General features: G+C 39.6%; 1 protein-coding gene across 11 annotated transcripts in view; it reads right to left on the reverse strand.

Annotated features, from left to right (window-relative positions):
* Window positions 1–2,667: 2,667 nt before the first annotated feature.
* Window positions 2,668–16,567, reverse strand: part of rap1gapa (RAP1 GTPase activating protein a) — a 60,395-nt gene continuing 46,495 nt past the window's right edge. For 6 of the 11 annotated variants that reach the window (XM_042491058.1, XM_042491055.1, XM_042491057.1 and 3 more), the window contains 15 exons: window positions 15,851–15,951; window positions 15,573–15,702; window positions 13,573–13,728; window positions 13,416–13,487; window positions 13,227–13,313; window positions 12,993–13,133; window positions 10,662–10,787; window positions 7,787–7,864; window positions 5,782–5,891; window positions 4,480–4,602; window positions 4,170–4,305; window positions 3,942–4,053; window positions 3,282–3,361; window positions 2,962–3,009; window positions 2,668–2,709 (listed from right to left, as the gene is read on the reverse strand). In XM_042491058.1, coding sequence (XP_042346992.1) covers window positions 3,001–3,009; window positions 3,282–3,361; window positions 3,942–4,053; window positions 4,170–4,305; window positions 4,480–4,602; window positions 5,782–5,891; window positions 7,787–7,864; window positions 10,662–10,787; window positions 12,993–13,133; window positions 13,227–13,313; window positions 13,416–13,487; window positions 13,573–13,728; window positions 15,573–15,702; window positions 15,851–15,951 — 1,461 coding nt within the window. In that variant the 3' untranslated portion in view covers window positions 2,668–2,709; window positions 2,962–3,000. The remainder of the gene's footprint in view (window positions 2,710–2,961; window positions 3,010–3,281; window positions 3,362–3,941; window positions 4,054–4,169; window positions 4,306–4,479; window positions 4,603–5,781; window positions 5,892–7,786; window positions 7,865–10,661; window positions 10,788–12,992; window positions 13,134–13,226; window positions 13,314–13,415; window positions 13,488–13,572; window positions 13,729–15,572; window positions 15,703–15,850; window positions 15,952–16,567) is intronic. The other 5 variants (XM_042491056.1, XM_042491061.1, XM_042491065.1 and 2 more) reach the window with 5 other exon arrangements.

Raw genomic sequence — 16,567 nt, forward strand, 5'->3', positions numbered from 1 at the left:
CACAAGAGACTATAAAGTTCTTAGGGCATTTATTTACAATTAAAACAACAACAACAAAACATTCATTTCATTGTAAATCCTGCTGGCTGTTAACTGTTTGCTCCACTGTCTATACGCACACCGTCAGTTTGTGATGATAAGGCAACTGAAATGATCAGCAGGATATACTGTGAGATTTCCCTTTTACGGAACAGTCTGAAAAGCTTTTAAAATATTTATCTACTACAAAACGCTCCTCTCAAAATAATATTCAAAAGAAATAAAACAATTAATTGTTAACTTGGCAGTTTTTGAGATGTTCCTCAATCCCATTTTAAATCCATGGCCTCCCTCTACATTATACACTATGTACTCCAACTAAATATTTATTTACAAAATCAGTAGTTGTATTTATTTTTTGAACTTTAAAAGCAAATAAATATTCACTGTTTTATTATAATTGCATTGCAAATTCACTGCACTGAAAGAGATTCGACCCTTGTAATAGACAGAGCTTCACAGATGACGTTTTATAATTTACTCCAAAGCAATACTTACAGTAAAAGCACATGGCAGGATGCTGAATGTAGTCACCGTAGAGGTACATGTATGCTATAAATGCCACTTCAACAGGAACCAAATCAATAAATAAAAACGTATATTAGAGCCAAAAACCCCCCAAAACTGGCTGGTTTTCTCACAGACAGACAAGACAGACAAAGCAGTTAGATCAGTCATTGATGGATATGTCCATTACATTTGCAGACTATACAGACAGTGCTGGAGTATAACATTTTTTAACAAAATGTTTTAATAAAAATGATTCTGAATATATTAGTTCTATTAATCTGTTAATGCAATCCCAGTTTTGGGTGCAGAACATGTCAAAAAAGTGAGGTAAAGTAAATCTGAGGGACGAAGAAATTGCATGTTTAAAGGGACAGTTCACCTCAAAATACATATTTTTCCTCATACCTGTATTGCTATTCATCGATCTATATTATTTTGGTGTGAGCTGCCCAGTGTTTGAGATGTCCACTGTAGAGATGTCTACTTTCTCTCCAATATAATGGAACTAGATTGTATTCAACTTGTGGAGCTCAAAGAGACAAAGAAAACACACATTTGAAAAACTCAACAGCAATGTCTCTTTCCAAAAATCATGTCCTAATCACTCAAGATAATCCACAGACCTTTCTGTGAGCACTTTCATGTAGGAACTATTTTCTTTCTACCGAACTACACATGCAGACCGTATCATCACGCAGAATAATGAATAAGATGACAGGTAAGAGGACAATTTTTTTTTTTTTTTTTTAAGATGAGGTGAGCTGTCTCTTCAGGTTTTAAGGCCATTTCATGTTATCTATGATTCATTGCTGTCTTCACTGTGATCTGTGGTGTTAAATTCTAAGCTAACCTTGTGGAGATTTAGGTAGTAAAGGAAAAAGTAATACAGTTGTTTTGCTGCAGCTATACAGTTCTCCTGTTTAGATCTGAACCAGAAAATAATCCCCTTTTAAGGCCCAGACACATCAAACCGACATCAAAGAACTAGTTGGAAGAAATGCAGATTGTTGCATTGCCTCATGTCGTCCGTGTTTTCGGCCAAAAAAGTCACATTGAACACACCACAAAGACTACAGCCGACGGCCAATCGGCACGGAAGTTCTGCGCGTGCTTGAGAAAAATATCTCCATAGTGGTAGTCTGTTTTTGTCATTCAAAACGAGGACAGATTCAAGATGCTATTTCGCCAGTTAGCACATTAACAACACAACCCGATGTTGAGAGAACAAAAGATATTCACCGTGCACTAGTTAAAAAATAGTTAACAATTATGAATCGCTTCTGTTAAAGAGCTAAACGGCTAAAACAATATTCTTACCTAATATTACAAGTTTGTTTCAATCTCTCTTAAAATGAGCTGTTTGCTTACTTTACTCACTTTGTTTCTCCTCTCCTTGAACTCACAATCAGAGTGATTTCTTTCAATGACGGGCAACATCACCACTTCAACATGCTGAATTGGCTGAAAAAACAATAACAAACACTCATTGACAACAGCCTGACATTAACAGACTGTCAGCTTGGTGTGTCAGGGCGCTAACGGCGTCCAACGGAACATTTCTATATCATATTACATGGATTATTAGAAAATACCCATCTTTGATGCTTAAAATTTGGTATTACGTATACATTAGAGATCGTTATTGAGCCAAAACATTGGTTGAGTTGGTAAAAACCATCTAGGCAATTGTCTTCTCTCTGTTGCAGCATAAGTCCTTCTCACCATCTCTACAAAGAGCTTAATGGCACTATCTTCACCCTGTTAGCCAGCACACCTGGGCTTCAACAACACACTAAACCAAAGTGTCGTCTTTTACAAATAAAACTATTACATTTGTTGATAAAAATGTGCACTTTAGAAACAAAAGGTGTGATAAAAAAACATACAATAGGCAACAGATGTGTGAACAGGCAAAGAAACGAGTGGAAGGAAACAACACTGTGCAAAAGCTGGCGACTCTTTGAGCGTCACTCTCTCTCCAGTGTCCTCCAGGTTTCTGGATTTGCTGCACGCTGCCCCTCACTGAGCAGCAGACTGGCCAGGCTCCACCTGCCTCATCTCTTCTTTCTCATCTTCCTCATCTTTGTCCTTCTCATGATTGGTCATGGCGAACACCTGCACTTGTCTCACCTCCCAGAGGGATTGTGACTTATGGGAATGCTTTGGGAATAAAAGAGACGTTTGGTCAAAATTTTTGACACAAATTGCAATGCACTCTAACCATACCATCATCTAAATGTCTTGGTTTTGTTTATTCCTCATAATCTTGACAAGCATCACAATTAAAAAAGTTAACACAGATAACACCTACAATATACAGTACAAAATAAATAATGCATATTGCGGTTCCTTTGTCCATAGTTTAAGTCCAAGTGATGGCGGACTGTGAGAGGGCACAGAGGAAACTCTAACCTGAAGATGGAGATCCAGGATACAACCAGGTGGGTGGAGCTAACAGTTCTGCACACAGAGACGCACAAACAGCAATAAAAACAAAGAATCACACATGAGCAACAACACATGAAAAATAAAATCCAAAGTAAAAAAAAAACATGCCAAGCAACAAAGGTGATTTAAAGGTGCTGTGCCAAGGGACTACAAATGAAAAATAGCCTCCTGGCTAACTCTGGCATGTTTATACTTTGTGTATTTTTCATTTGCACTGTCCATTTTAAATAAACTAGAAAAAAAGAAGTAAGGTTTCAGTTTAGTTCAGATTGGGTTTGACTCACCGATGAGGACTGATGATCGTGTGGTCGTTCCAGTTTGATACGGACGTCTGTCCCCTTCCCTCGCTCAGGTTTACTGGGCCCTGAGGAATAAGTCAACAGTGTATTAAACTGTATGTCCATTGCAGTTTGGGATATCTATAAATAGTAAGATGGAAAATTGAGCTGTTAGCATCATTTTGGGTATTGCTTTAGTTTCTGTTATAGTCTCTTGTTTGAGGTTGGGAGAGTGAGGGGAGAAAACATTATGAAAAAATTTGATTTGTATGCTTTATATTGTTCTTTCAAAGTTCTTAAGAAGTACTAATATACTGTTCATTCTATGATGATTGCTCAAGGGGGACTTGATGTATAGGATAACATTCATTCATTGTTTTTTTTTTAATCTCATACATTTAAAATGGCCTAATTATTTCTTCATAGTGAGCAACAGGAATTCACGATGCATCCTGCATTCATACATGCATGATGAACGATAATGAGTCACTGCTTTTAATAATGCTTTTTCTCCCCTTGAAATATTTATGTGAGTAATTAAATAAATTAACAAATATACGAATGAGCAAAAAAACTAACTAACTTATTAACTCTTATAAGCTCTACATTTTGAATATTTTTTCTAATATCTTGGACCTGCATCTACAATTATTTCACCTCTCTCACCTGGAGAGCTGCCCCGACTGGTGGTACTGGTGCTGCTGGCGCTGTCCTCCAGCCAGGTGCTGTAGGTGAAGGAATCTCGCTTGTGTGGCGTCCCGGCAGATGACAGACTCTCCTGGAGAATGTGTGAAGGAGTCACGCAGCAAAACAAACATGCATATTAGACCTGCAGACAAACAGATCACTTATTTGCACTCGTCTTGTTTTTTACGGGCTGAATTCAGCACTCACCATGCCTGTGTCGTAGTCCTCCGTGGCCTCTGTCTCGTTCTCCTCCACCACACTGGCGAAGCTGCTAGCGTTGGAGGAGGAGCGGGAAAGGTCATGACCCTCAGGGATGGATGGGGCCCTGCCACCAAGATAAGAACTACACCCTGGGTTATCACCCTCCAGCACAGCCAAACCTGATTTTATCTTATGTATAGGACACATTCATTTAACGTGCTGCCCAGCTGAGGGCTGCCCAGCAGCTACACAAACACAACGTGTAAATTCTGTGATTTATAACCCATCTGTTATGGCTGTAATCTATTATACGCACCTGTTCTTGGTGGTTGTGAGCACCTCAGGAGAGCTCTGATTGGACGAGTTGTCAGATTTGGGGTCTTGAGAGACATGACCGCTGTCAGGGGTCTTCTGTGTATTTGGGGAACTCTCTCTACTACTGCAAGACATGTGGTACAAAGCATGAGGAAAAGTAAATGCGGTGTAACAGAGACAAAATCAGTAATTGTGGATACACAGATAACAAGTAGTGCTTTATGAGAAGTAAAATGGGGGAGCATGTCAGGTTACTTTTTTAAGCACTGAGGAGGGACTTTTTTTCTAAGCTTAAGGGTGGGACATGAAAAAAAAAAAAAAAAACCTCTAAAGCCCAAAACCTGCCAGGTATGAAAGGCATGTAGTTTTTTTTTTTTTTTACACCAAAATTACACCATTTATCATAGCCAGAAAATGTCAAATTTCTGATGGTTTTTAAACATGTGATGTGCAACCGAGTGTGCACCCCATAGAGGCTGAGTCCTTTGCAGTGGCCCTGGTATGAATTTGACCTCTGGTATTTTGCATACCACTCCCTCCCTCTCTGCCCCCTTTCCTGTCATTCTTCAGCTGCTCTTGCAGAAAGCCCCCAAATATATTTTTAAAATTAGTATTTCATCAAAATCTCTTTACTGTACATATCCAATTTAAAATTTTGCCAAAAATATACCCTTTGCACTAAGCAGATCCAACAAAAAAACATGAAATTCTGTGCTCCTGCATGTATGACAGTAGTGAAAATCATCTTTTCCACTCCAGGATTTCATTCTTTAACTTTTAACTATAGATCATCAAAAGGCAAGCTTTAAAAGCTAATGACTGCTGTGCTAAGTTAACAAAATACTGTGGCCACTGCTGCCCAGCTACAGTTTATGTGGAAAAATGGTCATTATATTGCTTTGTCTGACCATAATTGATATATGAATGGTTTTTGCGTGGTAGGACGTGTAGCTGTCATGCATCCATATTCTGATGTGTGCAAACATGGCTTACACGATAATATGATTTGTAATGAGGATTTGCATTTTGCTAAAGAAATTAGTTGTTTGTTGTGGTGATAACTATCACTTCATCTGTGCTGTTTGCTTGTTACGTTAGCTCTAATATCGACATTAGTTGTGAATATGTCAAAAGCATTGTTATTTAACCCCTCTTTTCTAATAAACAACAAACAGTCCCTAAACTGTAGTAAATTATGGACAATAGTGTGGCTTTAGATACATGAGAGCTAGAAAATACACAACGCAAGATGTGTACACACAAAAATAAATACAGCAAGAATGTGCAGGGTGTTTTTTCTCACCTCTTCTCGTGGACTTCTTGAATGTTTTCGATACCGATGGCACTGCTTCTCCTGGAGCTGAAAGGACCAGACTTTTTCCTTGTCGGGCTTTTCCCCGGGATTATCAAAGACTGCCAGTGAGAGAAGAAAGACAGTCAGAGTCAAAGTACTTCTAATATCTTAAATATCTTTGAGTAATTTTCAATCTGTGTATTTATCACTAAGGGAGTTTTTGACTATTCAAATGTCTCTCTTATTGAAATAATTTGGAAAAAAGGCTGATCAGTAACATCGCTCTCTTTTGAGATGTTACTGTGATGAAAAAAAAAAAAATATGCACTTAGAGGCTTAATGTCAAGCCCTGGTGCCAGTCTTTCAGCCAGCATGGGGCACACTAAGGCGGGAGATGAAAAGATGGATTTAGAGGCTCCAGGGCCTACCACAAAATATGCTTTCTCAGCGACTGCTTTGTTCGTTCAATCTCCCTTTTAAAGCTCTTCAAATAAGAAGCCTTTTAACTCAATGTGGCTTCAAAGAGTAGGAGGAGGATTCTTTTTTTTCATAATTTCTCTGCAAGGACGTCATTAAACCATTAATATTCATCATTTTAAACAAATAGCGAATGAAGCACGCTTGGATTAAAATACAGAATAGCCATATAAGTCTACAGAGGGCAAACATATATTGCAGTAGAGCAGATAGGACAGTGAGAATAGAAGAAAATCTACAATATTGTTAAGTAAAGAGCCAAAGGTGGCTTTTTACTGTCTATGTGCTACAGTCATATGACAGAGCTGCTTATCTCTAACTACTTTAAAGGTCCAGTGTGTAGGATATAGGGGGAATATTGGCAGAAACTGAATACAATATAGTAATATAGTACGTTTTCTTTAGTGTATAATCCCCTTAGCATAAGAATCCTTGTGTTGAATTCGTTACTTCAGAATGGGGTATCTACATAGGGAGCATGTCCTCGATTAAAGAAATTGCCATGTTGCAACGCCATGTTTCTGCAGTAGCTCAAAACTGACAAATGAAACACCAGCTGTAGATGAAGAAATTTGCATTTTTTCATCTGCCATCATAGTGAGCTGCCCCTCACTGCCAATAGAGGATCAGATTTTTTTGTTTATTCAGTGTTTTTACTGGTTTAAATCACAAGGTCAGTTCTCTATGCTCCTGGTAAAAACCTCTTGAATGCCATGTTCTTAAAATATCAGAGAAAATACACACACATATTAGCAGGTGCTGGGCTACCAGTCCCTCTCCATGAAACTTCTTTTTTCAGAGTTTTGGGCAGTTTAAATCACCGGGTCAGTTTTTTTTGGAGAGGAGGAAACCTCTGCAAATAATTTGACTCAAGGTAAAAACATCCAGAACGTGTGGATCAGAAAAAAAGGTGAGCTCACATTAAGTTATCAGAGAAAATAAGTGGGTACATCGACAGATTCTGGGCTATAGTGGCCTATCTGTGATGTGCCAAACAGCATAGGAAAAACACTAATTTGTAACTTGAGACAATTTGATTTCGTGTTTTTACTGGTTTTATCACCTGGTCTGTTTGTTTAGGAGAGGAAGACACCTCTGCGGACAATACAGCTCCCAGTAAAAACCTCCTGAACAATTAACACTGAAGGAATTCTAACTGGGAGAAGTTTCAGGTGGTTGCAATTCGCCATTCTTCCCACAAGATGCCACTAAATCTCCCTAAATCGTACACACTGTTTCTTTATATGATTTTCAGATGGTAGTCTATGTAAAATCACAAAGATTGGAAATGATTAACGGATCAATTAATGAGAAAATGTGGAGGAGAATATCTATATCTATGTTTGTTCTATCACAGATTGAGATTATGCTCTTTATGCAATTAAATCCTGTCTGTAACACACAATGCATACTATGCTGAATACAGAAATGTACAGAGAAATGTGTTTGGCAATGATGCAGTGGAGCCATGCAGACAAAAAAAAGGAGCAAAGAGGAGAAACGAGTCGTTAGAGAGTAGTTAGAATTAGACATGAACCTCTTCTACTGTTCCTATCCCTATGGCACTGCCTCGGCGTCCATATTTACTGGGACTTTTGCCTGGGACAAGCAATGACTGAGCCACACAGGAAGAGGAGATACAGAGAAAGAGAGGGAGAAACAGAGAGAGATGTGATGAGGACAGATGACAAAAGAAGAGAGGAGGGTAAAAAGGGAGGGGAGGAAGAGAGAACATGAGATATATACAAATATATATGAGATTCCATGCAGTCAGTCATAAAGAAAATACAAAGCATGTGTTAACTGGAGAATACAAAGAGGGACATTTTTGGCTCCATGGATGCAACACAGGCAGCTGAATGGGAGAGAGAAGTGATGAGTCAGTTATGTGAGCCATATGCCTGCGAAAAAGAGGATGGAGAGGAGATAAAAACAGCAGAGGAGGACATACAGCATGTTATACATTAGGTTTCCACAACAAGACAGAGTTATGGGCAAAAAGCAAGCTTGTGTTATATTCATTAATATAGAGTGTTGGTTAATAAGAATGGTTAGTTATTTTGAAAGGCAATCTTAAATGTGATATGGAAATACAGTTTTAATGTTGGTGTCTGTTTAATTTTGATTTTTACTTTCCATACAAATGGGAGAAGTTCCATAAAAAATACCATACCCTCAGCCGCCCCAAATATACAGTATATATTAGACAAGCAACCATATGCATAGTCACTGTTAAAGGAATACTTCAACCCCCAAATAACTATTTGTATATCAGTTACTCAACTCGTGTTATGTTGAATTTATGAAGAAAAGTTTGCTTTTCTTGCATGCCTCCATGGTGAAAGGAGGGTCCAAATTCTTGTTTAATTCAAGTCATAGGGGTCTGTGTTTAACAATGGCAAAACAATATCAAAATATCCATACAACACATTTCCACTCCGAACTTGTCACATGGTGCCGCTCTGTCAAAGACCTTTAGCATCTACCTATGACATTTTAGGTATTCTTCTGCATCGACCAGGATGCCGTTATGATGATGTCAACAAATGCGTGTGGTGCAGCAGGATCCTTATGTTTATACAACAGGGCAGACTGTCATGGTGATTTGGATAAGCAACAAAGTCACGGATGGTTAGGTTTAGGCAAAACAGGCACGTGGTAAGGTGCAGAAAAAAAAACACACACACATCCACACAGGAAGCAAACTCTATACTCCTGCATGAAAATCGGTTGTTTGTGGGACCCACCCGCCTGCCCTATAAGCGCACTCCCACTCCTTATGTTACGTGGTTACCGGCAGTGTTATTACCTGACACTGTCCTTTGGCGTTTCATGCGTTTGCAACCGGTTCCGTCGGTGGTGTTTGTCAAGTGATGCCACCCATGCACATTGCATGTGGATGCAGAAGGTGGCTTTTGGCATGACATCTGTACGCCAAGAGCGCTGACAGAGCAATGCTATTTTACGAGTTTAGAATAAGAATGGGCTAAACTCTTACACAACTCATCTCCTTATCCAGTCGTATGCTCAGTGCTTCCCAAACTTTCCCAAATTTTCGCTACAACCTTAAAACTGAACTGAAAATAAAATTCAATCTATGGTCTCTTCAAACCCAGACTCAAAAACAATGATTTTACCTCACTGAACACAGGAGCTACTGCTCTACCGTTGCCTCGAGTTAGTTGTTTTTTTTTGTTACTTTGTGACTGTAGTGTTTTAAAGGGTTTAAGATTCACCAGAGTCACACAATAACACCAACAAACAACCAATCAAGACTGTTACAAACAGCAGCTTCGGTGTTAAGTGATGTAAAATTTCAGATTTTGTCAGTGGAGTCTGGCTTTGAAGATAGCATAGAAAATTCACTTTCAGTTTAGTTTAAGGGTTTTTAGCCAAAAAATGCATGTGTTAAGGAAATACTGCGCATGCAACTTGAAAAATTAAACTCTCAGTGGCTATCCTAGACTGTGGGGGGCCCCCAGGTAAAGAGGCCCAATGAGGCCCTGTCCTAACAGGGTCCAGCTGTCATATGGTAGCAAGAAGGGACCCCACTTAGGGGTCTTTTGGGACAGTGGCATTGCACTGTATGGTGCATTTATGGTAAGTTTAAGGGGTTTCTAGTTGTCAATTCAAAATGTGCTAATATGAGTGGCCATTGGGGGGCCCAAAACATTTGGGTATTGGTATCTGACTGGGTATTGGGTATATCTGAATGGTCATTTGGTGGTTGAAGTATTCCTTTAAGTGAAGACCTTGTAGCAACAATTTAAATGCATGTTGTTGTTTGGTAAGCATCTCTCTGAAGTAAAACATTGTTGTTTAATATTCAACTTTTTGCAGCGTTTACAGAGCCAATTAAATACTAGAATACTTAAGAACAAAATGCAGAGAGTTTCCCTTTGGAGATACAAGGTTTTCACCTGATGACACAAATATTTGTTCATAATCAACATTAAAAAATAAAATTCACACTCTTTCTCTGGCCCCAATGTGCACACATATACACATACACATACACACACACACACAGGGCTCATCCCACATTCATTAGAATTCAAGTGAGCACTTGTGAACATTGCAGATGCACGGGGATTTAAACAATGAGAACACAGGTAAAACAGCAAGTATTAGAAGCAGCTTTAACCCCGGGGAGAAATTCACCATGTGTCCTTGAAGCATTCAAGTCTATGGGTGTCCAGTCAGTCCATTTTGTGTGCCAGACAAAGTGAAACCGATGCAATGTGAGAGTCAGGTTTAAGACCCGTGGCATAAATGCTTCACTCAAGTCTTCCTCTGTGAGAAATTAGTGCAGCAGGCAAGTGAGGGAGGAGGGCGCATGAACTCTAGTCGAACTGCTGGGGGGAGTTAAAGGGAGCGAGACTCGCCTCACCCGAGAGTGGGTCTGTACTTACTATCCCTGGGAATTTGGGGCTCTCTGCGGGCTCGTGGTTAAAGCTGCTGCTAGTGGAGAATGTGTGTGGCTTCTTGAGAGTAACACCCATGGCATCCATAGACTGGCTCCTGCTGCGGATCACCCGCTACAGAGAGAGACGAGGAGGAGGAGATACATTCAGATGGCGCTGACCCCCTTGACCCCCTCGGCATCGCTGTGCAGCGTTACAGGCTGAGAGGAGCCTCAGGGCTGTCTCTGAACACTGACCACTACAGGCAGAGCGCTGTCCTGATGCTAATCCTGACAGACAAGGAAGCGACAGAGAACACTGCTAAGCTTTAATGCCTGGAGGGGCGTTCAGATGAGTCATTATGCTAGATAGGTGGTAAGACAGGAAAGGGGAAGTAGAAGCACCAAGTGGCTCGCAGATGTCCGACCACACTCAGTTTAAACGCAGCCAGGAGAGGTTTAAGGCCCAGTACCACTCTTTGCAGGCAGAGTGGAGAAGCAAAGGCATCTGATGATGAAAGAAATCTACCCATTCGCTCTCCTGTCATGACTGGCAGGATCATATAAAAAAAGGGACTAGTGAGTGAACGCTGGAGCATGCAGAGAGCACAGCAGCACAAAACAGCAAGGAGGCATGAGGAAGAAAAGCTGGGAAGCCAAGAGTGGTGTGTTCCTGCAGGACAGAGCAGCAGAGCTTCCCTTCTTTCAAATTAACAGAGATTGAAGGAGACTGATAAACCATTACAGCCCCACAGCTTACATTTAGATAAGAATGATCCTGAGAGAGAAGACAGCCTCTTTTACATCCACACAAGGCACATCTGACAGCTGATACAAAAACTGGCTACTATAGATGCCAATTTTATACTGTTACTGTGCACTAACAATGATGCTATAGTCTAATAATAAGGCTTAAAGGTATAATTTGACATTTTGAGAAATTAGCTTGTTTGCTTTCCGGCTGAAAAATAGATGAGAAGATCAAAAGCGCGTTTTCAAATGTGTCTGCTGCAGGTTCTCTTAGCTTAGCATAAAGCTCAGGGGAGAAAGTAAGCCTAACTGTTTGAAAACAACAAAATTTAGGTAATGGGACCACTAATGGTCAATTATAGCCCTGCAGTGTGTGAAACATTTTTTTGCTTTTTTACTTCTTACTTTATCTTTGGTTCGGGACCTGCTCCAAGTTTGGATTGGATGTGCGTGCATATTTTTGCTTCTGAAGTGTGAAAATAAAATTTGTGGTTTTACCGGAAGTAATGTGCATTCTTCTTTCTGAGGAAATAGTCTGGCTCTGAGCTAGGCTAGCTGTTTTCCCCTGTTTTAAGTCTTTATGCTAAGCAAAGCTAACCGCTTCAACAAAGAAGCAAATTGACATACTTCACAAAGTGTCAAACTACTTCTGTAAAGGAAATAAGTCTAAGCTTGTGGCGTCTAAGTGTAATTTTCAACCTCAGTTGTCTTGGTGTGAGTTGCTGAGTGTTAAAGATATAAAGTTGTAGAGATGTCTGCCCTCTCCCCTGTATAATGGAACGACATGGCGCTCGACTTATGGTATGCCATGAAATTACACTGACAAACTCAAAAGAATCATGACCTGGTTCCTCAAAATAATCAAAAGACCTCGGTGTGACTAGTTTTCATTAAGGAACTATTTTCTTTCTACTGAACTCCACCTGCCAACCAGCTCCTGCTCATGACAGCCGGATATGTAACATTAAAAGCATCCTCCTAAGCTGAGCTTTGACATTTTTTAGCTTGGTGAGCTAGCAGTTGATACACATGCTTTCATCTGCGCAGTGATACAGCTGGCGGATGAAGTTTTGTAGAAAGAAAATAGTTTCTACATGAAACTGCTCACAACAAGGTTTGTGGATTATCTTGAGTAACCGAGTCATGATTTCTAGAAAGAGACATTACTGTTGAGTTTTTCAAATGAATCATTGTGGTGCTTTGAGCACCGCAAGCTAAGTGCCATCTAGTTCCACTATATTGGTGAGAAGGAAGACACCTTATAAGCTGATATCTCCAACAGTCAGCAACTCACCAAAACAATGTTGATTATAAAATAGCACTACAGGTATGAGGAAAAATATGTATTTTGATTTAGGGGCGAATGGTGCCTTTAAAACTGCTGTCAGTTTAAATAACAGCGTTCCTGTCTTAGTATTATAACTGAAATATAGAATTTATAAAATAACAAGTAAGACTTGACTTTGTTCATTTAAACCTGTTTTAGCTTATTGGGTATTTTTTCACTTTTTTTTTTTTTTGAAGCAGAGAGTTGCAGAAAGTGAAGCTGTCACTTTGAAGCTCTGACCTCCGCTGCTGCCTCTCCAGTTACCTTAAAGGACTCAAAGAAGCCCCCTCCTCCTGCACTCCCGTTTTCCAGTTTGTCGTCGTCTCCTCCGACACCCATCATGGCCTGACTGTTCACATGGAGCTCCTCATAAAGGGTCTCTAACAAGGCCGACCTTGTTCGTTCCTTATACACACACATACATAGACAAAGAAGGACATGAAACAAAGGATATTTTCAACATGCCAGAAATGTTTTAATTGCTTTTCTACAACTCACCTCTAGTTTGGCAAATTTCTCAGCTTTGTAGCAGGCGTACTCTGCATTGATGAGTTTAGTAAAAAGGAATTCATGGAATTCAGGGCCCTGGGAAGAGAGGAGCAAAGAGAAAAGTCATCATGTTGGAAACTAACTGATGATAAACTGGCCAGAGCATTTGGTATTCCAAGTCTACAAATTGTCTCTTACTTTTTTAAAGACAGCAGGGTTTGGGAGGGCCGGGCCAAAGAAAGGTACATCATCCCGAGCCGTCACTGACACCTTAGAATTAGAAGTAAGATAAAGTTTAATAAAGTTTTAATCACAGAAGGCAAAGTCATCTTACACAGTGAGGGGGATAAATTACCTTGTAGAGAACATTGTCAGTGCAGGTGTTGACCACTTGGACCACAATGTAGGCATGGAGAAAGTTGGAGGCAATCATGTCCGGTACAAAGGGAGTGTTTTCCTCTTGAAATAAGATGGCCACAATGTCATTTCCTATGTGCCTCTTTCTCTGCAACTGCAACACACCAACCACATATATTGCAACATATAAGGTGACTGGTATTTTTCAGTCTGGACCTTATTTTCTCATGTTTTTGTGTCTAGGTGACCAATGGGAACAACAATTTTTGAAAGTGGGACAGTACTGAGCAAAAGTGCTGCAGCCAGCAGCCGCGAAACCTTTTTGTCATAAAGATCCTTTTTGTTTAACCACAGACAGCCCCGAAATCAATTTTGTAAAACCCACCAAACTACATATAAATAAAAATAAAAATAAAATAAAACTCTATAAAACTCAATAAAATTGTCTTAGTTTAACTGTGCACTGTTTTAACTATCGCCAACTCTGGTTAAGTTTAAATACACCCTTAATTCACCCAGTTAGATATGCTGGAAATATACTCACTTTAATTAATGTTTCTTAGTGGGTTTGATTATTGTGTATTCAGGGCAGTTTCTGGTTAAAATCAGATGTTTGACCTTAGACCATCAAAATCTTATCAGTTCTTTATTGAGTCTGAGTGAACGTTTGTGCCAAAATTGAAGAAAATCCCTCAAGGAGTTCTATGGGAACCTGAAAACATATTGCCTCTGGAGATTGCATCAAAAACAATTAAAAATGTACATCAAAAAAGGCATGTAAACAAACTAAATGATCAAGGAATCAACAAGAAAATGACATAAGGACTTTTTCGGTAATTTTTGCTAAACATTGTAATGTTCATGATTGTTCAAAATTAAGCTGTTCATAAGAATGAGCGCACCCTCCTAACCCACTATCTAACCCCTAACTAACCTATACTGGACCAGTGTCTCACTTGGACACAAAAACCTGAGACAATAGGGTCCAGGTTGGAAAATACCAAAGTTTCTTTTAAATGACAAATTAATTGAGAGGTAAATTAATGCAAGCTATGCAAGACAATTATTTTAGGATGAAAGAATGCTGATGCCAGGCACTGGATGATGAGTAAATGCCATTTGTTATCTGCAGGTTTCAGGAGAGCCAAAATTATGAAGACACATTTATTGTATTGCTCCCTGGAATTGAATTTGGAAGACAATAAGTAACAAAAAACCCTTTGCTGTGGTTCCTACTAATTGTTGATAAAGCCCAGTCTGATTCAAAGAAGACTTTTTTTTTTTTAACAATAATGACAACACAAAGCTGGCAAGTCCAGCATATTTCCAAATGAACAGCTAATAAATTATGTGAAACTACTGACTGGCAGTGTAGGAAAGGATTTGATTTTAATAAAGCCAATTAAATGACTATTAGTTTTCTTATTGAATAATTTAGCCCTTATTTGTGCAGTTAATAGACTGTAGAAAGCACACATAATTACAAATAAGCTCTCACTCTTAATTCTTCTTTCCCCATCTCACAACAGACTATATTTAAGTTTGTGAACCACCACCAGGGACTGCTGTTTCTCCTCATGACGACCTGAACAAGCACCGATGCCCAACACCCACTACTGCTGGGGAGACTGAGCATATAGACCTCGCCTCATCTGTGTTTGTACAAACTACGACAGCAAATGGTGTGAGAACTTGTGCTAATTAATCAGTGTTTGTGTGAAATATGTGAGGTGTAGAGGGAGGCGGACTCGGCCGTGTGACCAATGTGCTTTAAATCACAGTGAGGGAGGAGTGCAGCTCACATATGCAGACGCTAAAGCATAAATTTAAAGTGATTCATGTTTACTAGCAGTGGGTTCTTGCAAATATATGCTGCGGGTGTTTGGCACAACAGTGAGGTACATGAAAAATATGGTACTACAATCACCAGAGGTAACCTGTCTGACTGCTTGCAGTGAATCATGGAAGGTGTGTTAGCCTGGTATTGGATTACAGTACCTGCTGGGTGTCCCCATCTGTGTAAGGCAGTTTTGTGGACACATGGAACATGACCTCTTTGTTGCGGTAGTTGCAGTAGACGGATTCAGTGCCAGTCTGCCCATGAGTCACGTCTAACCCTCCACGGAAACTGCGAGCACACAGAAGCATGTCTAACAAGATATTCACTGCAGTGCCATGACCATCATTTATGTAGCAAGCTTAATACACTGTAAATTGTGCTTGGACTGTAGAGTATATATATAAATATTGACTTCAAGCCAGAGTTAGATCCTTACCCTTTAAAGTTGTGCAGCTCAATTTTCTCTCCTAGAAATTCCAGGAATTCTACAAAGGCAGGACTCTCTTCACTGTTGCCAAACAGCTCTTCCTCTGAAGTCTGTACCCAATAAAAAAAACTCTCATAAACATCAAGGCTTGGAGGAAAAGCTGATTTCAGCAGCAGTACTGAGGATGATTTGTATTGTGGACTGTGTATTTTACACTACAACGTTAGTGTCCAGTAATAGCAGCACTTATGTCTGCATTAGAAAAAAAGGACAATTTCTGAGAAGCAAAATGAAAAATGATCACAAGAGGTAAGATTTGCATGGTTGAGTGCCTTTGAGTATTTCATATAAGGTGTTTTTACTGCAGCAACTCATTAGGGTCAATAACAGGATGTGGGGAAGTGAAGTGTATCCAGGAAGTGTTTGCATTTGCATTTCAGATCAATTGCAAGGGTTTTTATAACAAAAGGTTTATAGACAGGCTGGTGTGATAACGATCAGCTGTGACGGACAGTTGATTAACTACTGACAGCAAGTGGAGCAGTGATGTGAGCAAGCTTTTCTCAACTACACACTGAAACACACTTGACAAGAACTTTTTGTTGTTCATTGAGTATTTATCTTTTGTTTCCTGCATGCAGTATGCCTACTTAAGCATTATGTCCTTCTCCACTTAGCATGCGGATAGTGTGTCCAGAGACTAAGAGGGCCTTCATTGCCTTTGTG

This window comes from Plectropomus leopardus, chromosome 8 (genome assembly GCF_008729295.1).
Source record: "Plectropomus leopardus isolate mb chromosome 8, YSFRI_Pleo_2.0, whole genome shotgun sequence".
Taxonomy (NCBI): Eukaryota; Metazoa; Chordata; class Actinopteri; order Perciformes; family Serranidae; genus Plectropomus; species Plectropomus leopardus.